The sequence below is a fragment of the Triticum urartu genome, chromosome 6, assembly GCF_003073215.2.
Source record: "Triticum urartu cultivar G1812 chromosome 6, Tu2.1, whole genome shotgun sequence".
NCBI classification, from domain to species: domain Eukaryota; kingdom Viridiplantae; phylum Streptophyta; class Magnoliopsida; order Poales; family Poaceae; genus Triticum; species Triticum urartu.
Genome location: NC_053027.1, coordinates 199,574,075 through 199,599,748, shown reverse-complemented (window position 1 = coordinate 199,599,748; position 25,674 = coordinate 199,574,075). Strand labels below are relative to the sequence as shown.

At 45.0% G+C, this 25,674-nt stretch overlaps 1 protein-coding gene and 1 long non-coding RNA gene across 9 annotated transcripts; both read left to right on the top strand.

The window, feature by feature from the left end:
• The first annotated feature begins 5,811 nt into the window (after positions 1 to 5,811).
• Positions 5,812 to 17,501, top strand: LOC125512380. Of its 4 annotated transcripts, none has more exons than XM_048677470.1 (9): positions 5,812 to 6,071; positions 13,527 to 13,677; positions 13,777 to 13,905; positions 14,016 to 14,131; positions 15,508 to 15,589; positions 15,770 to 15,829; positions 15,917 to 16,024; positions 16,114 to 16,159; positions 16,511 to 17,501. In XM_048677470.1, exons 1-9 carry the CDS (start codon positions 5,998 to 6,000, stop codon positions 16,726 to 16,728), a joined length of 984 nt encoding a protein of 327 aa, XP_048533427.1. In that variant the 5' UTR covers positions 5,812 to 5,997; the 3' UTR covers positions 16,729 to 17,501. The 4 variants fall into 4 exon arrangements, with proteins under 4 accessions (XP_048533427.1, XP_048533430.1, XP_048533429.1 ...); XM_048677473.1 differs by lacking the exon at positions 5,812 to 6,071 and adding an exon at positions 12,536 to 13,047 and having other exon boundaries at positions 13,551 to 13,677; XM_048677472.1 differs by lacking the exon at positions 5,812 to 6,071 and adding an exon at positions 12,537 to 13,047.
• Positions 17,502 to 18,333: 832 nt separating this feature from the next.
• On the top strand, positions 18,334 to 24,494 carry LOC125515867. Of its 5 annotated transcripts, none has more exons than XR_007287150.1 (4): positions 18,334 to 18,754; positions 18,848 to 19,843; positions 19,952 to 20,093; positions 24,435 to 24,494. It is a non-coding gene; the product is annotated as an uncharacterized LOC125515867 (long non-coding RNA). The 5 variants fall into 5 exon arrangements; XR_007287153.1 differs by lacking the exon at positions 24,435 to 24,494 and having other exon boundaries at positions 18,848 to 18,942; positions 19,236 to 19,843; positions 19,952 to 20,194; XR_007287151.1 differs by lacking the exon at positions 24,435 to 24,494 and having other exon boundaries at positions 18,848 to 18,942; positions 19,225 to 19,843; positions 19,952 to 20,194.
• The last annotated feature ends 1,180 nt before the right edge of the window (positions 24,495 to 25,674 follow it).

The following is a 25,674-nucleotide window of genomic DNA, read 5'->3' as shown; positions in this document are numbered from 1 at the left end:
GTGCTTGGCGAAGCTATGCGGAAATAGTTTCACCACCATCGTCACCATGCCATCGTGTTGCCGGAACTCATCTACTACTTCGCCCATCTTGCTGGATCAAGAAGGCGTGGACGTCATCGAGCTGAACGTGTGCTGAACGTGGAGGTGTCATACGTTCGGTGCTTGATCGGAATGGATCGTGAAGGTGTACGACTATATCAACCGCGTTGATAAACGCTTCCGCTTAGCAATCTACAAGGGTATGTAGATGCTCTCCCCCTCTCATAGCTATACATCTTCATGGATAGATCTTGTGTGTGCATAGAAATTTTTGTTTTCCATGCAATGTTTCCCAACAGCAACGTACACGGAGAAGAGTCCCACACTGGATCACTCAGTCCTGTCACGTTGCACATCACGTCTAAAAGGAGCTTGGGTCAGTGTAGAGTGCTTGGAACGAACAGGAACACACTTCTTGGATGTAGGCTCCATGAAGAAGAAAGCCTGATATGGATCGGTGGCAAGGATGAAGTGTTGCAATGCATTCGGGATCAATGAAGGTTTCGGTGGCTCTACTTTTGTCCTATCATTGCGGGATCCCTCGCTCCAGCGTACGCCATCATTCGCTCTCTCGACCGTGTCATTGATAGGAAGCTATGAGGAAGGGAGCCCTGTCGAATTGTAGTTACTTTATTGGTAATCAAGTGCATGTGATTAAATGGGTGCTCTCACGGAGTTGCAGTGTTTTTATTGAAGTTTTAGAAATATTCATTTTGCATGGATTACTACCACACATAAGATGTCTTCAAGAAGTTTCGTCATAATTCTTAGTTGTAGGAGTTACTTTGTAGTTTTTGGGTTTTGGATTCAAAGCATTCTAACGTAATAGTTGCCAAAATGAATAGAGTTAAGATAATTTAAAAAAAATGTCACCATAGTTTTTTCTGAAAAAGAAACTTATTCCCTTAGTAATCTAACAACACAGAACCAGCAACAACACCGATGGGTGCCGCTGACCTATGGCCAAGGGGTGGCCGTCACGCCCCCTTCCTATCCAGCAATCCAGACAAGGCCCTACCTACGTGACACCTAGGCGCCACGAGCAGCAATCCTAGGTAGCAACATCGACAGTCGACGGCAATCAACGAGCAAGGCAAAACCATCGATCTCGTGTTCCTCCCTGTCTGAATCCTTCCCTCCTCTCGTGATCAAGGCCCATAGGCACCCCCTATGTCCACAAGAGCTCCAGTCGACGCCAGCAATGACTACGGACAGCGGCTTGATGACAACGTCACAAGGTGACCCTTCTCCACACATTAGTTATCACTTCTGATCAGTCCAGCTTCTCCTCTAATTTTCTCTATCTCCCCCGTGAGTCATGAGAGTAATAGGAAAGAGGAGAGTGGGGAGAAAGAGGTAAGAAAGACACAGAAGAGGGAGTGAGAGAGGGCAGGGTGCAAATGGTCATTGGAAATGTGAGATTAGTGTGAGAAATACACTAATAGGAAAATATGGCATCTTATCGAATAGTCAAAGCAATTTATCTAATAGCCCAACAAGAACAGGCTCTGGCACACGCGAGGTGACGAAACAAGGGGAGCGGCTAGTCATCGGGTACCCCCTACAATGGGGTAACCAGTGGAGCCACCCAGTGTGGTGCACCCGGTCGCCTCCACATGTCGCGCGTTGGACGCACAAGTGGGCACGTGTTTTTTCCCGATTTTTTTATTTTCGTTGGGTTTTTCCTAGATTTTTGTGTTTTTTTACGGTTTTTGTTTTCCTTGCGTGAAGCATACTGTGTGAAAGAGCACAATTGTGCTTCCCGAAAGTGACAACCACAGTTATTCTTCGGCGAGAAGAACACTTGTGCTTCACATAGTTGTGCTTTTTAAAAGAGGGAAAACGTAGTTGTACTTCATCGTGCAACAATTGTCCCGAAAAGTAGAATACACGGTTGTGCTTCCAATAAAAGTGAAAAGCACTGTTATGGTTCTGGTTTTCTTTTTCTGGGTTTCCCTTTTTTTCTTCTAGTTTCGGTGATTTGGGTTTCCCTTTCTTCTGTTTCTAGTTTTTTTAGAAAAAAAATATTTTTCTTGTTAACTTGGGATTTAGTTTCAAAGATCTTAACGCAAGAAATGAAACGGTGAAAACGGTTTATGATTTGGACGCAGGGCACAAGAGATAAAACGTTTTGAAAAATAATATAAACAAAAACACAAAACTCCCTGTAGCAAAAAATATCAAATATGTAGTGCAACTCTTGTAACCATGAGATTTTTATTAGCATACAAGAGGGGAGGGGCGATTTGGCTCCCAAGCTCATCTACACCCGCCATGAACAGTGAAAATATACTGGACAAATTCAAAGAAAAAAATACTGGACAATTGAGGATCTAAACTCATGAACAAAATTACAAAAGAAAAAAACAAAAGAACTAGAATGATGAACGATTCTTGAACAATATCCCCATAGCTTCCGGCACTCACTTGCTTAATCTCATTCACAACTACCTTGCATTCTGAAGCCACCTGAATCCTCTATAGATAGAGATTGTCTACAAAGGCCAACACCTCCCTTATTGCCATCGCCTCCAAAGTAGGTGGGTCACTCGCGGATCATTGACAGCACTATAGCAAAGGCACCTAAGAATGTTCCATGGTGATTTCTACATGTCGCTCCAACAGTCCCCAAAATGCTTAATTCTTGTCAAAGCGCCATCCACATTGATCTTGGAGATACTCTCGTGAGGGGCAAGCCATCGCGATAGTCTTGATGTTGTTCCTCTTGCAGCAGCCATAGTTGGCTTGTCCCCATATTGCATGTCCGAAATAAAAGAGTTGATGAACATGTGTGTAGACAAACGGCCTCTAAAAAATGTCCTCACATATGGCCTTCCTTCTGGCTCCCTAAATCGCCCATAGTGTCACCACCAGTCTAGTAAAGTCCACATGCCATAATGAATCATGTAAGGACACAATCCACTTTCTAGCACACGGCTCTTGGTCAAGACACATTCGTTCAACTGGCTTCTCTAAATATAATGACCACACACTCTGAGCCATGGAACACTCAAGCAAAGCGTGTCGCCACATGTCATACACACCGCATATGGGGCACGCTGGTGTTGTGGACACGTTGCGATGTTGTAGTAGTTCACCCATGGAAATTGAATGTTGCACGAGTCTCCAGACAAACACCCGCAGTTCTAGATGGCATATTGATCTTCCAAAGCTTCGTCCAACTCTTGCCTTCTGATGCAGTGCCAGAAGGCCTGCCGTTGTGCTCCATCCAGTCCAGCCTAATTAGTTTCGTCGATAGGATCATCATATACCCTGAACGCACTAAAAAGTTTCCCCGGTTCTCCTCGCTCCATGCCCAGAAATCCTCGACTCTCCTCATACACAAAGGTATTTTCAAATTTTCTTCAGTATCAATCGTGACAAACACAGTGCACACCAAGTCCTCCCACCATGAGGACGAAGTGGGATTCGAGGGGAGCTGCCGGGTGGGAGCCCTCAACCAGGGGCGGGCGACCGAGATGGGTCGGCCCGTGCACGCGGCAGGCCCAGGCTCTTTTTTCTGTTTTTGTTTTTTTGCTTTATTTTATACTTTAAAATATTCTAAATATATATTACAAAAAACATTTGAAAAGGGGTTGAAGAAGTATTTAGAAAATATTGAATAAGTATTTTAAAAAAATTGATCATGTATTTGAAAAATGTTAATCAAGCATTTAGAAAAATGTTGAATGTAAATAGAAAAATTGTTGATCATGCATTAAAAAAATGCTGATTTTTTTATCATGTATATAAAAATGTTAATGAAGCATTTTGAAAAAAAAATGTTGATCAGGCATTTGAGTTAACCAAGCATTTGGGAAGTGTTAAATGTGTATAAAAAATGTTGACCATGTATTAAAAAATCATGAATTTTTTTGATCTTGTATATAAAAATGTTAATCAAGCATTTGAGAAAATGTTGAACAAGTATTCGAAAAATGTTAATCAAGCATTTCGAAAATGCTAAATGTGTATAAGAAAAAAAATGTTGACTATGTATTAAAAAATGACGAATTTTTTAACCATGTATATAAAAATGTTAATCAAGCATTTAAAAAAATGTTGGACAAGTGTTTGTAAAATGTTAAATGTGTATAGAATTAATGTTGATCATGTCTTATAAAAATGAACTTTTTAAAACTATTAATCAAACATTTTAATATATAAAAATATATAAAAAATGTTGACAATGTAACAATAAATGTTAATATTTTATTTAAAAATGTTAGTCAAGCACTTGAATTTTTTAAATATGCATAGAAAAAATATTGACTCTGTATTACAAAAATGTTTAATTTGTATTAGAAAAATGTTAGATGTATATTAGAAAAATATTGTTGACATACACAATAAATGTGGAACAATAACCAATAGAACAAAGAAACCCGAAAAAGAAACAAATAAACATAAGAAGAAAAAAAGGAAGAAACAAAATGCGAAAAAATGAAAAAATGGAGAAGAAAAAAAGGAACAAAAGAAAACAGAAAAATAGGATTTCTTTTGACTACGTAACCACGAACTCGTGTGTAACCACGAACGGAAAGACAAGAAAAAAAAAGTCAAGTCTTTTACCGCAAATAGTTTGCGCCTCTGTGTATCCACGAAGACAAAAATGGCGCAGTGGCTAGCAGCTTGTTAAGCTATCGAAGTGACCAGGGGTCGAATTCCTTGCCCCCATTTTTGTTCCTAGTTTTTCTATTCTTTGTACGTGCTAATGGGCTAGCCCGATTACTCCATACGCTTCAGTAAGAGAACCATCTGTCTCGCTTAATGCGAGAAATAGCACTCACGCTCAACCAGTGATTTCACGGAACAAGCCGTCTAGCGAAGGACGGATCTACATGGGTGGGTCGTGTTTTGGTCAGCCTATTTATATAGGATTCGGCGCGGCCGCGCCCCGGGAAAACATAGAGGAGATGGGCTGCAGTCAAACAAATAAGCCCATCAAGCTGTCTAGCGTCCCTGGTGCGAAAGGACTCACCCGAGTGGCCCAGTCCCTTATTCCTCTCTGCTCGCTCTATGGCTTTCCATATTTGAACTCGCCGCCAGCCGCCTCCCAACTACCTCCTCCGTTCTAAATTACTTGTCTTGAATTTGTCTAGATACAGAGGTATCTAGCACTAAAATGAGTCTAGATATATCCATATCTAGACAAATCCAAGACAAGTAATTCGGAACGGAGGGAGTACCTCCGTGGTCCATTTCTCGCCGGCCACTCGTCGTCGCCTCCTGCCGCTTCATTCCCTGCCTCGTCGCGCCCTTCCTCACACGCAACTGCCACGCCCGCTCACTCACCGCACCCAGCCGCCCAGCCCATAGCCTAGTCCTGTTCGGCGGTCGGCGGTGTGCAAGCCTGCCCACGTGATACGTGCACCCTACCTTGCACTATAGCAGCAACCTGCGACCACCGGCTGCTAGCTAGCCCTCCCACCGTCCCACGATTAAACACGCTACACATGTACGGTTATCCTAAATTTCCATGGTCCCTAATTTTGTCAATTTCGGATTCAAACCTTATATTGGTTGATTTATTTTCTATTGTTCAGCTATGTTTGATACTAATGCAAGGGATGTTAAAATGTATTTAGAATTGTTGAAGAATTGGTATGTACCATGTAGCCTTTTTTTAATGCAAAACTGAGACTTAACTGAGAATATTATTGTTTTTCTAATATCATATTGATTTATATCTATGTGCTATTGGTTAATTATTAGAATGTTCACATGTCATATTTGTTATCATTGTTTTGTAGATAGACTGACCTATTTTAAATTCCTAGATCCACCACTGCACAACTGCGGTGGAGCCACAACGTGGCCAGGGTGCGTCGTGGCCCACCTTTGGATTTTGGTTCAGCCTATTATACATATAAATCTCTATTTATTTATTTTTTTGCAGTGAAACGTGAGAGCTTTATTCAAACAAAGGAGCTCCTACGATCATCCGCCAACAGGCTCATGACCAGGAACAAGGGTTCTAAGTCCAACCAACTCTTAGTCACCATAAGCGAGCAGGCACGCTTCGCACATAAGTGAGCCGAAAGATTAGCTGTCCTACTTACATGTTGAATAGTAAAAAATCAAACGACATAGTAAGCTCTCCAATCTCTACCAAAATAGGAGCCACAATCGAGCGAGTGTTGTGGCGATCGTTCCAGAGATTCACAATCTCCAGGCAGTCCGTCTCCATGATCACATGTGAGTAGCCCCTGAGACTTGCAAATAGGACTCCCTCTTGTAGTGACAAGGATTCGGTGACGAGCGGGTCGGTAATACCAACCTGCGGTTTGCACCAGGCTGCTAGAAGGGCTGTCGAAGAGCGGGCGACACCTCTCGCCCCTGCCACTCCTGAATCGGAGTTGATGGCGCCATCAGTGTTGATCATGACAAAACCAAGTTCGGGCGGTCTCCAGCCATGCCCTGGAAGGATGGATGCATCTACACATGGGATCTCCAGGACTGCAAGATCCTCCCGAATACGGCGAACAGACTGCACCGGATCAGTATGCTCCTTCTCGTGTGTCCACCGGTTGCGCGAGGTCTAAATAGCCCACATAACTGAAATAATCTTTGCGCGTACCTGATCCGTGAAGCGATCATCACAGAGTATATCTCTTGACCACGTATTAGGATGCAGCCTTGGTAGACGGAAATCAAACCAAGTTTGGGCTTCATCCCAGAATCGTCTTGCATGCGAGCATGAACCAACGCATGCATTAGATCTTCCTCTTTTGCCAGGCATACATTACATATGCTTAAAGGTTTAATATGTTTGTGCTTCAGGGTAGCTTCATCCGGGAGAATTCCACGGATTACTCTCCACCAAAATACTCTCACCTTTGGCACAACTTTGAGCTTCCAAAGTGATGTCCACATCTGTTGATCTGTCTGTGAGGTGCCGGTAGCCGTCCCTTCCTCTAGAGCAACACGCTTCTTTTGATTCACGAGAGCACGGTACGCCGATTTGACAGAGTAAACACCTGAGGTTTCAAAAGCCCAAGCAAAATAATCTTCTCCTCCACCATTGCGTAGTGATATGTTTAAGATAGCCTCTGCGTCTGGTGCTAGGAAAGTGTTACGGATTAGATCATCCTTCCATCTCCAATTTACATCATCAATTAACTCCTGAACAAACTGGATTAGAGAATTGGCTGGCCTAATCATAGGGAACATGCGTATTGTACCTGGGATCCACTTGTCATTCCAAACAGAGATGGAACTGCCATCCCCAACACGCATAATCAGACCAGCTCAAAGAGCTTCCCGCCCAGCCACAATAGCTCTCCATATGGCAGAGGATGATTGCGACATTGTTGCATGCATGAAATCAGTATTTGGGAAGTACCTGCTCTTCATAACACGAGCACATAAAGAGTCTGGGCTGGTCATGAACCTCCAACCATGTTTTCCTAGGAGAGCAATGTTGAAGAGTTCCATATCACGGAAGCCCATTCCGCCGTTAAATTTTGGAGATGCGAGCGACTTCCACGATATCCAGTGCAAAGACCGTTTATCAAGTGAGCTCCTCCACCAATATTTCGCCATGTTTGCTGTATACTTCTTGCAAACTTTCTTCGTGAGGCAGAAACAGGACATGCTGAAGGTAGGTAGTGCTTGCACTATTGATTTCACAAGAATTTCACGTCCTGCACAAGCAAAATTCCTTTCAGACCATCCTCGCATGCTAGTCCGCGCCCGATCGCCAATATGATCAAACGTCTCGCTGGTGATCCTTCCCACTGCTGTAGGAAGACCAAGGTAGCGCTCACTGAATGCCTCCACGCAAATACCCAACCTTTGCTTCACTATGTGGCGTCTCCCTGTTGGTGTATTCGAAGAGAAGAAAACCGAGCTTTTTGTTTTATTCACACTCTGCCCCGAACAGTCTGCATAAATTTGTAGGATTTGATTCAATCTATCGACACTCCACCGTCGCACTAATGAAGATGAGGCTGTCGTCGGCGAAGAGTAGATGGTTGATCCAGGGTGACCTGCATGACACCTGAATACCTCTGTCCACAAAATGTCCACCAAAATGATTTAACAAGGAGGTTAGTCCTTCCGCACATAATAGAACAGGAAGGGGGACGCAGGGCAACCTTGTCTCAGTCCTCTAGATGGGGTGAAGGAAGGTAGTAATTCACCATTCATCCGAACTGAGAATCTGACGGAAGTGACGCACCTCATAATCAGACGAACAAAAAGAGCATCGAAGCCCAGTCTGAGAAGCATTGCTTCCAGGTAATGCCACTCCACCCGGTCATATGCCTTCATCATATCCAACTTAACGGCACATGAAAATTGTTTTCCTTTCTTCCTTCTTGTCATCGAATGTATACTCTCGAAAGCAACAAGCACATTATCTGTGATGAGTCGTCCCGGGACGAACGCACTCTGTTCCTCTCCCACTATCGCATCCATCCAAGGTTTCAAACGGTTGGTTATAGCTTTTGCCGCAATTTTATACGGCACTGGACAGAGCGATATAGGTCGGTACTGTGAGATAGACTGGGGGTGTCTCACCTTCGGAATGAGAGTAATTGAAGTGTCATTTCTACCCACTGGCATCTCTCCCCCGTTCAGAAAATCCAATACTACCGGCACTAGGTCCTTTTCCACAAGAGCCCAATGTCGCTGAAAGAAACCTGCTGTAAAACTGTCCACTCCCGGCGCCTTTGAGGGTGCCATCTGGAACAGCGCCGCCTTAACTTCAGCGGCAACATAGGGCTTGGTCAGTTCTGTATTCATTTCCTCGCTGACCCGCGCTGGTACAAACTGAAGCAAGCCCTCCATGTCATTAAAACCTTGAGAGGTGTAGAGCATCTGATAAAAGGATTGAACCTCTTCTTTGTCCTCTTCGGGTGTTTGACAGATCGTATCATCCCGTCTTCTCAGCCTCAAGATTTTTTTCATACGCTTATGCTGTCTTGCTTGGGCTTGAAAATATGACGTATTCCGATCACCGGCTCGCAACCAGCGGACTCGCGATCGCTGTCGCACCCATACTTCTTCCTGCCGAAGAGCTTCTCTCAATTTTTGTGCTGTAACTACCTCCTCATCAGAAGGACCACGCCCCACTGAATGTTTCCGGAGAGTTTCTAGCTTCTTCTACAACTTTTTAACAGTCCGGGAAAGGTTCCCAAACTCCCGGGCACCCCAGGTACCCAGTTCGCCCTGTAGTTGTTGCAGGGTACCGGCTATACCTGCAAGTCCCTGTCCCCGATGTAGCCTCTTCCATGATTCATTTACAAGCTCATCATAGTCTGCATGAGACTGCCATACATTCTCATAACGGAACTGCTTCTTCCCTTTATTATTCATAAGTTGATGCTCACTAAGTTCAATTATAAGAAAACAATGATCAGATTCTATGGAACTGACATGTCTCTCGAGTAAGGGGAAAAAGATTGAAAAAATCCTCATTTGCGAGCGCACGATCGAGTCGTGCTTTCACATTCGCTTCCCCTTGCTGTTTGTTATCCCATGTGTATTCCAAGCCATTCCACCCTAGATCCTGTAGGGCGCACTCTTGCACCACCTCGCGGAAGGCCCGCATCTGCCACTCCGGCCGTGCCGCCCGGCTGAAGTGCTCGGACCCATACAAGGTCTCATTAAAATCACCAACGCAGATCCAAGCTCGATGTTGGATCGCATAAAGAGTTCTCATGAAGCGCTAGCTATGGTAACGATTCTCTGCTCTCGGTGCTCCATAGAAACCTGTAAATCTCCATGGCGGAGAAACTTGTCCCTCCTTCTTAACTATGACGTCAATATGACTCAGACTATAATTCTTCAACTCAACTGAAACTTCCTTCGACCAGAACAGTCCAACACCACCACTCAGACCATCACTATCGATTGCGAAACAACCCGCAAACCCCAACGTGAGTTTCAGGTTTTCCACTCTCTTTGCCCTTATTTTAGTTTCCATTACAAATAAAAGGGCAGGACCTTCTTGCTTCACAATGCTGCGAAGCTCGCGAACTGCCTCGAGGTTCCCAAGCCCCCGGCAGTTCCAGCTCATGCAATTCATTTGGACGGGCAGGGCTGCACCGTAGCCTCTGCCGAATTTTCTGGTGTTGGCTTCTTCTTCTTCTTCCTAAGCCTGTCCTCTTCATTATGTCCCTCTGAACCATCCTCACTATTGCTCATGTCTTCATGCTCCACAGCAGATTTCAACAATAGTGGTTGATTAACTCTTCGGTATTCCTGGGTAGGCACCTCCGTTCTTTTTGGTAAGTGAGATTTGATCGGTGAGGTAACCTCCATAGTAGTTTTGCCCGTAGCAACATTACTAGAGTTCTTTGATTCTCGTTTGCTGGTGCTGGCTGTAGTGTGCTCTCTCTTCGTACTGTCACCCGAGAAATCTTTCCTCCTCTTCTCCGGAGCACGCAGGCCTGCCCCAAAGGGGAGATCTCCGTTCTTGTCTCTCTTCCCCGGGGTAGGGCAAAAGAGCTCCGAATGTCCCAAGCGGCCACAGGAGAAACAGAAGTGCGGCACATTTTCATATTGTATCTCATACAAGTCTTGCTTCTTCCTCCTGGCTGATTCAATTAAAATCCACCTCCTCAGAGGTTTACTCACATCAATGGTGACTCTCGCGCGCAAATAATCTCCCGTGTGGTCAAACTGCACCGAGGAAGCCTTCTTATCAATCTGCTTTGCGATTTCTTTACCCCATACATCATCCCTGAGATTGTAGGGAAGATTGATAACTCGTGCCCATAACTACAGCCGGTCAAAACTCACCTCATCCGGCCTCATACACTCCTCAAATTCAGCAAGGATTACCGCGTTCTTGCTCACATGCCACGGCGATCCGTCCCAGATCTGATCTCTGTCTCTCTTGGATTCAAACACAGCCACGAACATATTATCTCCCATGGACGTGAACTTCAACCCCCTAGGGTTTCCCCAAGCTGGGCGGAGGGCATTGCTTATGGTTCGGATATGGAGGAGATTGCGGTTCAAAACCTTCCCTGCAAGTAGCCACTTCACCGGAGCTTCGTCTTCCCGATCATCAATAACTAGAGGCGTCGCCTCCTTGTCGGTGATCCCGAGTTTTCCAAGGGCCTCTTCCAGTTGAGCCCTAGCCGCGCCCGACGATCCTGGTGCCGCCTGCGCCTTCTCTCCTTGGTTCTCTGTCCGCCCAGGCGTGGGATTAGACCCACCCCCCTGCCGGCGCCCGATGAGGACATCTTGCTCGGCCAATCACGCACCCCGCCAATCAAGATCTGGCGAGCGCCGCCGTGCTCCACGAAACCCTAATTGCCTAAGCGGAGGCTCCTAGGTTTCCGAAAAAACGTTATCATGGGCTGGAACATCTAGTTACAGGGCCAGAAAAAAATGGCCCAGTATACATACCAGTTGACAAATACAACCACGCCCAGTCCGGGCATCGCTATTCCTCGCGTTCAGCGAGTCGAGGCATCTGACTCACTGAAGCGCGTGAGCGTCTAGGCTGGGCCACCCGCGCTGGCAACACCGGCATGTTCCTTAGTTTTATTTATTTTTACATTTTTTGTTTTTGTTTTCATTTTTTATACTTTAAAAATATTATATATAATATATATTAAAAACACTCTTCAAAAATACATTTGATAAAATATTGAATAAGTATTAAAAAATGTTGAACAAGAATTTGTAAAATGTTGAGCAAGTATTTGAAAAATGTTGAACAAGTATTAAAAATGTTGAAAAAATATTTTAAATATTTTGAATAGGTATTAAAAAAATATTGAACAAGTATATAAAAAATGATGAACATGTATTTAAAAATGTTGAGCAAAAATTTGATAAATGTTGAACAAGTATTTGAAAATGTTGAATAAGTATTAAAACTGTTCGACAGTATTTTAAAAATGTTGAATAGATATTAGAAAATGTTGAACGAGTATAATACAATGTTGAACAAGTATTTGAAAATGTTGAATAAGTATTAAAAATGTTGATCAAGCATTTGATTTTTTTTGAATAACTATGAAAATGTTGAACAAGTTTTTGAGAAATGTTGAACGTGTATACAAAAAATGTTGACCACTTATACAAAAAATATTTTTGACATATATGAAAATGTAGAGTGAAAACGAAAGCAAACATAAAAAACAAAGGAGAAAGGAGAAACAAAAAATGAAAAAGGAGGAAAAAAACGAAGGGACAAATGCAAAAAAGAAAGGAAAAGTTGGAGAAGAGAAAAGAAAAGAAGAAAAATGAATAAGCATTAAAAGAGGAGAAATAGAAAAGAAAGCTCCGGTCTTTTACATCAACTAGGGTGCGAACGCGAAATGATAAGTGGCATAGCGGCTAGCAACTTTATGTAGTCAATCTGTGGTTGGATGGTTAGAGGGACTATGATATTCTCAATCCACCAGGATTCAAGTTCGAGACGTTCACGTTGACGATGAGATGCCTACGGTGACTTCGTAAATTTCAAGATAATATGCCGGCTCAGTCTTTTAAAGATGCTCATAAAAATAGAGTGTGTACATGTTTATAAGGGTGAGTGTCTGCGCGTGTATATAAGCGCTTGCGTCTGTACTGTGTTAAGAAAAAAAACTCTATGCAGTACAGAATCGAACCCAGGCCCTCATTTTCTCTTACTTTTTCTATTTCTAAACGGTTCAGCGAGCCTCGCTAAATGCGAGAAATAGTCCTCGCGGCCCAGTCCACATCGAGCAGAGCCCTTCCTCCCGACACGGCGACGCCCTCGCACAGCACTGTGCCACTGCCCGACATCGACGCCCAGCCGCCTCGCCGTCGCCGTTCCTCGCGACCTCACCGCCGGTCGCCAGCCGGAGCCCGGATCCCAGCCTCCCGGCGCCCGCGCCTCTCCTTCCCGCCCGGCCGGACGGCCCTCTGGTCCAGCCGCGCCTCCCTGCCCACGCCCCTCCCTGCGCGCGGCCGTGCCCCTGCCGCCGGCCGGAAGCCTGGCGCCCCTGCCCTCGCCCCCCTGCAAGTTTGGCGGCAGCCACTGCCGCTCAGTCACCACACCAGCCTCCGGAATTGAAGGTACCGAAATACCCTAATTTCTGATTTAGGGTTTCATTTTTGCACTATCCATACATAATTTTGCACATAATTTCGGCCTAGTCACATACATTGAGAGGGATGCTTTCTCAGAGGTGAATGAAGCTGATATAATTGATATCTTCATGGCAATGCAAAAACGTAGGCCAGAAACAGTCTTTTTGAATTTCTCAAGGTATGCACTATCTACTACTCCCTCCGTTCCAAATTACTCGTCGCAGAAATGGATGTATGTAGAATTAAAATACATCTAGATACATCCATACCTGCGACAAGTAATTCGGAACGGAGGGAGTATGTTCCATGTAGTATGTAATATGTAGGCTTCTTTATGCAAAACTAAGATTTAATTGAGAATTTTAGTGTGTTTGTAAGACCATATTGATCTATTTCTTTGTGATATTCGTAATTAGTTAGAATGTTCACATGTCCATATTGCTTATAATTTTTTTGGGGGGCAGACCACCCTGTCATCCCCTCTGCAGCCGGGCTCACGGAGAAGGGCGTCACCCCGCCATGATCGCCGCATCGGCGCGGCGGGTCGCTGCCGCCGCCGCTTCGTCTTCCCCGTCCGGCCATGTCTCCCAGCTGGCCTCGACGCTGAATCACCAGGTGAGTGTGGCGCGGATGAGACGCGCGCATCTACGTATCTATTTGATTTCATGCTCTAGTATGTTGCCAGGCGGTGAATAAACTTCTTTGTGGTTGCAGAGATGGATTCACGACCGGAACAAGAAGGCAATGGAGTTGGTGGCCAAGGGTTGGAGCGCCCTACAGGAGGTCGATCGCGTCATCGACTTCGCCGACCGCAACGACAAGCGACTAATCCCACTTCTCAGGGTACAGCTCTGGATTCACGTTCCCTCTCTTCCCCCATTTGGAACCATTCTGTTGTGACCTGTTGTTGGGGTTTTAACTTTTTGTTGTGCGATTCTTTCTCGGTGTCGAAGGGCGCAAAGGAGAACTTTGAGCTGGCTCTAGAGATCGACAATATGAATACTCACGCGAGATGTTGGCTGGCCAAGATGCATTTCAAGTACCATGTTCCCGGGGCGTGCAAGGCAATGTGAGTTAATTTTACCTCCCATGATGTTAGTGTTAATTTACTTACTTTGCTGTGTCGTTCAACCTGCTCATATGGCATGTACACTACTTTGTTGTTTCACTGCTATTCCAGGAATCTGTGAACGTGATGCAAACAACTAATTTTATCGTTGCTTATGTAGTTATGTTGTTGTTTTGACTCAATTTGAATCCTTTATAAGTGACCTTTTTTTTGCGAACTATCCTTTTTAAGGACCTGGCTATTATGTAAGTGCCATGATTCTGAATACTGGATACCATTGCGCCTCAGTTAGATAGTTGCATACCAGAATTATTTCTTAGTATTTGTTTTATCTGACGGACCAGTTGCAGATAATACTGTGCTTGTTTTATCTGACAGAGCTAAAGCTGCAGGATAATTTTGTTTGCATTGCATATAATTTGGCTAGCGCTGTAGGTATACCTTGTTAATTAAGTGTTTTAGTAATATTTACATATCAGGCAGTGTGAAGAAATCTTCCATAAAAGTGTGTCTTTGTTGATGTCCAAGTCACCGCTACTTGTATGGGTCTCGTTACTCTTGTAGCTACTATGCTTAGCAGCTCATGAGAAATACTAGTTTCCCCAACAAAGTTAAGAAGTTCGTGTGAATGTCACACAGCTTTGCTTATGAATCTCGGTTGATGTTTATAAGGTGTATGCAGCATTTGGGCAATGGGGTAATGGCCTGATGGGCATTGGTATCTACTATCTAATACTCCCTCCGTTCCTAAATATAAGACCTTTTAGAGATTTCACTATGGACTACATACAGAGCAAAACGAGTGAATCTACACTCTAAAATACGTCTATATACATCTGTATGTAGTCCGTATTGAAATCTCTACAAAGTCTTATATTAAGAAACAGAGGGAATAGAAAAGAGTAACTTGAAATTTTGTGGGTCAAAACCTCTTCAAAATCCTTTTTTTTTGCGGGTGAACCTATTCAAAATCCTAACTGGAACTGAACCTTATTGTCTTGGTCAAAATGTTTAATAAACCACTGGTATGCCTTGAGTTTGGCGCTTTGAGATAATTTGTACTGGCAATATATTTGAATTGCGGTTACTAACAACATTACGTGTCCAATTAGTCAGCAATAATTGCTGCATTAGTACTTACCAGGACAGAAGATTAACGAGATTAGCAGCTCCTTGATTGGAAAAGAAAATTGGGAACGATGTTTACTTTTTTGACCTTCAATTAAATCGTAAAATATTGAGTGAGGCAAACCATCCTTTTCTTTTGCTGCGTTTTAGTAGGAACATTTATTCCGCTACCTCCACATGAAGCAAAACTTGCCTTCAGTACACATTTCATGTGAATTATGCTCATCTCTCACTTTTCATGCGTACAGTGGTGCTGCTTTGCTTGTTGAAGCTGCGAACATGGGTGATCCAGAGGCACAGTATGAACTTGGATGTCGGCTAAGAGTTGAGGTTTTCACTCTTCATCTGCTTTTGGCATCTTTCTGTTCCACCTATTTAATTCTTTTTTTTGTGGGGCACTTTATTAATCGAATATTAGTTGTTTGCTGGGCAAATGATAGTTTCATTCCTTAGACCATTTCTGTGGAATATTTCTTCACCTCAGTTGATGGTTACCTTTGTTGCTTGTAGAATGATCATGTTCAGTCTGATCAACAGGCCTTTCATTATATAGAGAAAGCTGTTGACCAGGTATGCTCGCCACCTGAATGTTGATCATATATTTTCTACTATGCTTCTTGGTAAGCATATTCAGCTTTTACCTATCTTTGAATGCAGTTGCATCCTGGTGCTTTGTATCTTCTTGGTGCTGTATATATAACTGGGGATTGCGTTAAGAGGGACATAGCTTCAGCTATGTGGTGTTTCCATAGAGCTTCAGAAAAGGTAGTAAATGAAATAGATCACCTCAAAATTATCTTATTTACTTGCAACCCATGAATCACGTTGTTATTTCTGTTTTTCTGACATCTCAGGGACATGCCGGAGCTGCAATTGCATATGGTTCCCTTCTTCTGAAAGGTTTGTAGACAAGTACTCCCTCTGTAAAGAAATATAAGAGCGTTTAGATCACTAAAGTAGTGATCTAAACGCTCTTATATTTGTTTATGGAGGGAGTAACTCTTAGTGATCTAAACGCTCTTATATTTGTTTACGGAGGGAGTAACTCTTAACGTTTCAAGAGATAATCATGTGTCCTTATATTATTCTTCTTGTAATGGCTATTTTAGAGTAAACAGGTTGTGAAGTTATGGTTTCACCATTAATTTGGACAGCTCTTGGTCAACTGATTTTGTTTAATTTTGGCTGGAATTGTTAGATTACTCCAGACTCCAGGCCTATCTGTTTATGCTTACCGTGTGGTTGTTTCAGGTGCTGAAGTGCCTGAAGTCATTACCAGGTTCAACTCAGGCAAGAGTCCGTCAACTGGGAAGGTGCGAAAAAGGACCATACAGCAGGACCCAGTAAAGCTGGCAAAGGAGCAGTTCCAGATAGCAGCTGAGTCTGGATCTGACCTCGGTTTACGGTGGTTGAAGAGGCTTGGAGATTACGAAAAACAGCCCGAAGAGCTAAAGCAAATCCAGCAATGACCTCCAGCGAAAGAATACCGCTGCATTCGGCAATTAGGCCCAGTTCTTTTGAACAGATTGTGAAGAATCTCGTCCTGGAAAATCCTGAGCGAAAAGAACTCGATTTGCCTTCCAAAATCTCGAGCCAATTCTGCAGAATCCTAGTGCAATTCAAAATCCTCGAAAAACATAGATTTTCACAGAATCCCAGGATTCTGGTAAGTCCCACCAAAGAAAACGTTTCGGATATGAGAGTACCCCTATTGGAGGAATAATTTACAGCCAAACTGCCCCTTTTGCACGACTGAACGGCCCAGCAAACGCTCGATCCCCACGAGCGCTAGCGGCGGCGGGAGCTCCACCAGCCCGCCACCGGCCACCCCCTGGCAGCCCAGCCTACACGCCGGTTCTCGCCTTGGGGCGGCCCCTCTCCTCACGACGGCCCGCCTCGCCGCCGCCAGATGGGAACACCGACAGCACCCCTCCTCACGTCGCCGCCGGACGGGAGCTCCGTCAGCCTCGCTCCTCGCGACCCCGCTGGACGGGCAGCCCGCCGCCTCTGGTCGCCTCTGGCCGCCCTGCCTAGACGCCCGATGGGAACTCTTCTTCTTTGTCTCGTCTCTCTTCTACCTCTGTATTCTTTTCTGTTTCTCTGTTAACATCTAGGTGAATAGATGGATGGATAGATGCATGTATTGATGAATAAATGGTACTGCTAATGCATTGATGTATGTTTAAATTTGTATCTGTCGCTTGACAATTTCAATTTGGTAATTGCCAATTTGGTACTGCTACTTGGTGCTTGGTAATTTTGGTATGTGCTGATGAATAGATGCGCTAATGGCTGTATGTTTTAGATGGAGAAAGTCAGTGCAGCTAAAGCTAAAGTGTTAACAATTCATCAAACATTTTCTGTCTAAGGGCAGTACAGACATTTCGCCACATAACTGAATCCACAATCTCAAACTACAATCTTAAAAAAGAACTAGGCGACAGATTCTGTGAGAAATTTCTAGAATCTTGATTCTGCAGAATCCACCACGAAAAGAACTGGGCCTTAGTGGATGTTGCAATGCTCTTGCTGCACATTAGTAGAGAGCTTCATGTTTCATCTGCCTTCATAACGTAGAGATAATCCTATCTTCTATTATAGGAGCGTTCATGTCAACTTAACTTGCGGTCAAATCGGTTTCTAGATTAGCAGGTTGAATTGTAGTACCAAATTTATCCTTTTTTTGTCACTAAGGATTTAACATACAACGACAATTATACTGCTGGCTTTACCCTGACAATTATGCTGATGGCCTGAATAATAAGACAACAAAAATCGCTATTTCTGTAAGCTTTTCTTGCTCCTAGGTGATCTTTTGAAAAATTCTTACTCCAGCTATTATTAAGGACAGTAAAACTGAGCCTAAAGCGAGCTCTCTCACGCACTTGCAATTTTGGCCGTCAGATCATGTGTTTGAAATGTTTCTGGTCGTCAGATCGTTGTTTAGCGCTAACTAGGCCGGCTGTCCTAAGGGCTGCTACTCCAGAAACCGTTTCGGTGGCCTCTGGTTAGTTGGGCCAGTTTCACGCACAAATATTCTGTCCCACGAAGCCCATGAGCACACGAGCATCTCCTCTCTCTCGGCCCCGTTCTTTCGTCTCTCTCCCCGACCTCTCCTCTTCTTCGACCTGGCTGTGTTACCCTCACCCTAGTGTGCCGCTGCCCCCAGCCACTACCGGCGCGAACATCAAGCCACGACTCAATCTCTCGATCTCGACCCTGAGTGGCGGTCGCCACCGCCAGGCATAGGCATCGAACGGGGTGCGACGAATTTATTTCAAACTTCCTCCATGTCATAGGCATCGCGTTGCCGTTGTGGGCCGCCGGCCGCCGGACGGTCGGAGCATCCCAATCTCGCAAGAAGAGCTTATGGAAGGGATGACCTTAAACGGCCGTCGACACGTTCTACCCCCCGGCCAAGCTGGTTGCGATGAACAAGGGCTGGTCCTCCACTAATTCTGCTGCAAGCAGTTGCTTGCCCCGTTCAGCGTCAAGGTGAGAATCACCCGTATGTACCTTTTTTCTGATTTCAGGTTCTGACAAGGGAAGATTATGCACTTTCTTACTGTTAATTTGATCTGCAAGCAGTGAACAGTACAAGATATACTTACAATGACGCATACATATTTGCTGATGGTATTTAAGGTGCTCTTCACAGTGCGGCCATCACTTCTGTTTGCCTGGTAATATTTGACATTTGGCATAATAAGATTAGTAATACCCATAAGTGATCTTTATTGCCCAAACAGTGAGTCTACAATGAGAGTTTCCCATTCCTGCAAGAACTTAGAAGTGTTCTGACATAGATAGATAGTACATATTGTATAGTAAGCATTGAACTTAAGTAACTCCAATTGCAGTTGGTTAATCATTCTCTTCCAAAATTAAGATGTTACAAGTTATATCAACAACTTTTCCCATTTGCCATTAGTATTTAATACTATTGCATTCATAAATTGATATAGGATAAGTTCAGATTTACTTGACAGAGTGAAAGATGAAGGGAAGGCCAAAATTCACCTGCAACAATTTTAGCAGAAAAGTTATCGTGTGGCCGGTTAGAGATATAATAAGGGTGAGAGCTAGGAACACATTAAAAGCTAAGTCAGGCTAAATGAATGGCAAATCGACAAATTTGTTACTGGAGCAGTGGCCCACCCCGTGTAACGCTTACTTATATGCAATCGAAGCCTAGACGAGACTGATGAGAAACCAAAGGCATCGTTGTCTGCCGCCAACACACTCCCTTTTGCCTACGATGTCCTTCTCCTCTATGTGCAACGGATGATGGTTCTGGTTGTGTACTCAATAAGGTGAGTTGGCTGTTGCTTGATTTAAAATTGGGACAATAGGTTTCTTGATTTGTCCCGTGGCAACCTTTTTTCTGGTAGGTTTTTTCAAACAATTCTTCTTCTATGATAAGTTGATAACACTGAGATTATCAGGAAAGGATTCAGAGTTTGCTGAATCCAGATTACCACACACATGATGCAGAATTAACAACCAGGACTTTGAAGGATGGATGACGGTGCTTATTATGTGGTAGAAATCAAATATCGAAAGGAGAATATAATGTTATCGAAGGTGTGTGTACTGTACAAGCATACTGATTGATGTGTTTTTTCTGTTGTTCCCTCATGCAGCTGTGTCCATAGATATTGATTGATATACTTATTGTTGTGACAATTGCAGTCGAGGGGAGAGACATATGGGCTGGGAGTTCTGGATTTGATGTCGTCACACTGATCAATTCCACCGTGCTAGATGAAAATCCCGTCGCCATCGATGCCTCGTTCGCCGTGTGTGCTGGCCCTTACCTCCGCACTGGCATATGGTAGTTTCTTCCTTCCTGATGTTCAATTGATAAGCATGATCATGTTGTGTCATAGCGTGTACATTTGCTCGGAAGAAATAGGTGTCTGCTTATTTCCTTTCTTTAGATGTTCTTCTTTGTTTTGTTACTCCTACATGATGGAGAACGTAGTAATTTCAAAAATTTGCTACGCACATGCAAGATCATGGTGATGCATAGCAACAAAAGGGGAGAGTGTTGTTCACGTACCCTCGTAGACCGAAAACAAAAGCGTTAGCACAACGCGGTTGATATAGTCGTACGTCTTCACGATCCGACCGATCAAATACCGAACGCACGACATCTCCGAGTTCTGCACACGCTCAACTCGATGACGTCCTCGAACTTCGATCCAGCCGAGTGTTGAGGGAGAGTTTCGTCAGCACGACGGCGTGGTGACGATGATGATGTTCTACCGATGCAGGGCTTCGCCTAAGCACCGCTACGATATGATCGAGGTGGATTATGGTGGAGGGGGGCACCGCACACGGCTAAGAGATCAAGAGATCAATTGTTGTGTCTTTGGGGTGCCCCTGCCCCCGTATATAAAGGAGTGGAGGAGGGGGAGGGCGCGCCATGCGCCCTAGGGGAGTCCTACTCCCACCGGGAGTAGGATTTCCCCTTTTCTAGGGGGAGGGCGCGCCATGCGCCCTAGGGGAGTCCTACTCCCACCGGGAGTAGGATTCCCCCTTTCCTAGTAGAACTAGAGCCCTTCCAAGTAGTAGGAGTAGGAGGGAAGGAAAGGGAAGGGAAAAGGAGAAGGAAGGAAGGGGGCGCCCTCCTCCCTAGTCCAATTCGGACCAGCCCATGGGGAGGGGTGCGGCCACCCTTTGAGGCCTTTCTCTCCTTTCCCTTATGGCCCATTAAGGCCCAATACAAATTCCTGTAACTCCCCGGTACTCCTGAAAATACCCGAATCACTCGGAACCTTTCCGATGTCCGAATATAGTCGTCCAATATATCGATCTTTACGTCTCGACCATTTCGAGACTCCTCGTCATGTCCCTGATCTCATTCGGGACTCCGAATTCCTTCGGTACATCAAAACACATAAACTCATAATATAACCGTCATCGAACTTTAAGCGTGCGGACCCTACGGGTTCGAGAACTATGTAGACATGATCGAGACACGTCTCCGGTCAATAACCAATAACGAAACCGGGATGCTCATATTGGCTCCTACATATTCTACGAAGATCTTTATCGGTTAAACTGCATAACAACATACGTTGTTCCTTTTGTCATCGGTATGTTACTTGCCCGAGATTCGATCGTCGGCATCTCAGTACCTAGTTCAATCTCGTTATCGGCAAGTCTCTTTACTCGTTACGTAACACATCACCCCGCAACTAACTCATTAGTTGCAATGCTTGCAAGGCTTATAGTGATGTGCATTACCGAGTGGGCCCAGAGATACCTCTCCGACAATCGGAGTGACGAATCCTAATCTCGAAATACGCCAACCCAACAAGTACCTTCGGAGACACCTGTAGAGCACCTTTATAATCACCCAGTTACGTTGTGACGTTTGGTAGCACGCAAAGTGTTCCTCCGGTAAACGGGGGTTGCATAATCTCATAGTCATAGGAACATGTATAAGTCATGAAGAAAGCAATAACAACAAACTAAAAGATCAAGTGCTATGCTAACGGAATGGGTCAAGTCAATCATATCATTCTCTAATGATGTGATCCCGTTAATCAAATGACAACTCATGTCTATGGATAGGAAACTTAACCATATTTAATTCAACGAGCTAGTCAAGTAGAGGCATACTAGTGACATATTGTTTGTCTATGTATTCACACATGTATTATGTTTCCGGTTAATACAATTCTAGCATGAATAATAAATATTTATCATGATATAAGGAAATAAATAATAACTTTATTATTGCCTCTAGGGCATATTTCCTTCAATCTCCCACTTGCACTAGAGTCAATAATCTAGTTCACACCGCCATGTGATTTAACATCAATAGTTCACATCACCATGGGATTAACACCCATAGTTCACATCGTCATGTGACCAACACTCAAAGGGTTTACTAGAGTCAATAATCTAGTTCACATGCTATGTGATTAATACCCAAAGAGTACTAAGGTGTGATCATGTTTTGCTTGTGATGGAGGTTTAGTCAACGGGTCTGCTACATTCAGATCCATATGTATTTTGCAATTTTCTATGTCAACAATGCTCTGCATGGATGTGACGTCCGGATATTTAAGCTACAATGAACCTCTGCTAATGATGTCACGTCACCTCGTTTACTGTTGCTAATTTCGCGTCGGTTCGAAACTTTCAAATTCAAAATTTAAATATTGTCAAACATCAAAATAAAAATGTTCGGTTAGTGCTAAATATTACATAGATAATTATAGTAAAGAAAACACAAATTTATAAAATACTTATATGCCCTAAGTTGAATTAAAACAGTAAAAGAAAATAAATAAAAGGAAAAGAAACAAAACAGAAAGCAAAAATAAAAGAAAAGAACCCCCGGCCCCTTGGGCTTCGGCCCACCAGGCCACAGCCGGCCAGGCCATCGGCCCAACTGGGCAAAGGCCCAGCCGGCCCACTCCCTTTCCTTAACCCCTCCCGAAACCCTAGCCGTCCACCCCGTCGCCCCACTCGCCCCGCTCGCCCCCCACTCGCTCCCCCATCGCTCCCTCGATCCGGATCGGGGTCGGGGTGACCGCGCCCTCGACGCCCGACGTCGCCGCCGAACGCCATCGGCCCCTCCCTGCCTGGACCCCGCCGGCGCTCCCCCCCACCGGCCTGCCTCCTCGACGCCGACGACGTCCCCGTCCTCCCCCACGACACCCGCTGCCCCGTGCCCTACCCCCCACCGTGAGCCCGCACCCCCTCTCTCTCTCTCTCTTTCGCTTGCGCGCTCGCGCTGCCTGTCGCCGCGCGCCGACCACGTCGTCGTGCCGCGCTGCCTTACCGCAGCTCCGCCGCGGCCTCCGCTGCCCCCCCTCCTGCACGAACGCTCACCGCCCCCCATCGCGCCTGTGCTCGTGCTCACGCATGTGCGCGCTCGCGCTCGCTGCACCGCAGCCACGCCCGCAGCCGCACGGCCCCGCCGACCCGCGTTGCTCTCCATCGTTGCCCCGGCGCGCCTGCCCCGCGCTGCTCCCCCTCACTGGCCGCCGCCCAGCCCGCCTGCAGGCGCGCCCCGCTGCTCCCGCCGCCGACCATCGCCTCGCGCCGCAGCTGCTGCTTCCTGCGCGTGCTCGCTGCGCACGCGTGCGCCGTCCTCATCCCTGCCACCGCAGCCGCCGTTAATGGGCACCCGCCCGTTGCCCGTATCCCCCTCGCCCGTTCGTGCTGTGCCCGTAGCCCACACCTGCTATGGCCCCCTTGCCTATGTCATGTGGGGCCCAACCCCCACAGAACGTTTAAAAAAATAAAAATAAAAATAATTAATTAATTAAAGGAAATAATAATTAACTTAATTAATTTTGATTAATTAAACTAATCAAATAATTAAACTAATTAAACATTAGTTATCTAATTAACCTGGTTAGTTAATTAGCTAATTAATTAGTATGGCAGTGGGGCCTACCCCCTAATTAATACTCCCTCCATTCCACAATGTAGTGCTTCCTCTATCCTTGTGTTTCAACTTTGACCATAAATTTAACTATCAAGACCGATTGCAGCGGGAGCAAAAATTATATCAATAAATTCGTATTCGAAAGAAGTTTCTAATTATGTAACTTTTTCTCCCGCCGCAGTCGGTCTCGTTCATTAAATTTATGGTCAAAGTTCGACCTCGGGAAGCGCGGGCGCACTATATTTTGGAATGAAGGGAGTACTAATTAGGGTAATTAAATTGTTCAATTAAAATGTGTCTCTGACAAGTGGGACCCACTGGTCAGGCTGACCAGTTAACCCTGTTGACTGCTGACATCAGCATGACCTCATGCTGATGTCATAAATCCATTTTCGAATTAAATTAATTAATTAATTAAATTCTAGAAATTAATAAAATCTTTAGAAAATCATATCTTTTAAACCGTAGCTCAGATGAAATTATTTTCAACATGAAAGTTGCTCAGAACGACGAGACGAATCCGGATACGCAGCCCGTTCGTCCGCCACGCATCCCTAGCATAGCAAACACGCAACTTTCCCCCTCTGGCTCCTTTGCCCGAAAACACGAAACACCGGGATACTTTCCCGGATGTTTCCCCCTTCACCGGTACCACCTCGTACCGCGTTAGGGCACACCTAGCATCACGCTTTGCCATGTCATGCATCGTCTTGCATTTGTTTGCATTATATTTATTGTTTCTTCCCCCTCTTCTCTTGCTAGACACCGAGACCGACGCCGCTGCTACCCAGTACTACTACGGTGTTGACGACCCCTCTCTCTTGCCAGAGCAACCAGGCAAGCCCCCCCTTGATCACCAGATATCGCTTACTCTCCTCTATACTGCTTGCATTAGTGTAGTGTAGCATGTTACTGCTTTCCGTTAATCCTATTCTGATGCATAGCCTATCATTGTTGCTCCAGCTGTTGATACCTTACCTGCCATCCTAAATGCTTAGTATAGGATGCTAGTTTACCATTAGTGGCCCTACATTCTTGTCTGTCTGCCATGCTATACTATCGGGCCGTGATCACTTGGGAGGTGGTCACGGGTATTTACTTATACATAATATATGATACTTGTGGTGATTAAAGTCGGGTCGGCTCGTAGGAGTACCCGCGAGTGATTCCGATGTTGGGGACTGAAAGGGCAGGTGGCTCCATCCCGGTAGAGGTGGGCCTGAGTTCCCGAAGGCCCCCGATAGTTACTTTGTGGCGGAGCGACAGGGCAGGTTGATACCATCTAGGAGAGAGGTGAGCCTGGCCCTGGTTGGTGTCCGTGGTTATTTCAGAATAACACGCTTAACGAGATCTTGGTATTTGATCTGAGTCTGGCTACTGGCATATACGCACTAACCATCTACGCGGGACAGTTATGGGCACTCGACGTCGTGGTATCAGCCGAAGCCTTCGTGATGTCAGCGACTGAGCGGCGCGCGCCGGGTTGGACCGCGTAACGCAACTTGCAGGTGCCGTTGAACAGAGCAGGTGACGCAACCAAGCTCAAGGAGGAGCTCGTTGAAGATCTTGTCCTTTGTGTTGCTTCGTTCTAGTTGATCAGTAGTGGAGCCCAGTTGGGGTCGATCGGGGACCTTTGTCGCATTTGGGGTTCTTCTTTTATTTTGGTTCCGTAGTCGGACCTTGAGTGTATTTGGATGATGTAATGCTTTATTCATGTAATTGTGTGAAGTGGTGATTGTAAGCCAACTATGTATCTTTTCCCCTATTGTATTACATGGGTTGTTTGCGAAGATTACCTCACTTGCGACATTGCTTTCAATGCGGTTATGCCTCTAAGTCGTGCTTCGACACGTGGGAGATATAGCCGCATCGAGGGCGTTACAAGTTGGTAATCAGAGCCTTCCCCGACCTTAGGAGCCCCCACTGTTTGATCGTTTTTAGCAGCCGTTGTTGAGTCTAGAAAAATGTTTTGAGTCATTTAGGAATTATATATCGGAGAGTT

Coding starts and splice junctions, on each gene's coding strand:
- LOC125512380 (XM_048677470.1), top strand. CDS start 5,998: ATGACCAGGAACAAGGGTTCTAAGTCCAACCAACTCTTAGTCACCATA. Junction 14,132..15,507: donor CCCGGGGCGTGCAAGGCAAT/GTGAGTTAATTT, acceptor TCATGCGTACAG/TGGTGCTGCTTTGCTTGTTG. Junction 16,160..16,510: donor TGGTTCCCTTCTTCTGAAAG/GTTTGTAGACAA, acceptor TGGTTGTTTCAG/GTGCTGAAGTGCCTGAAGTC.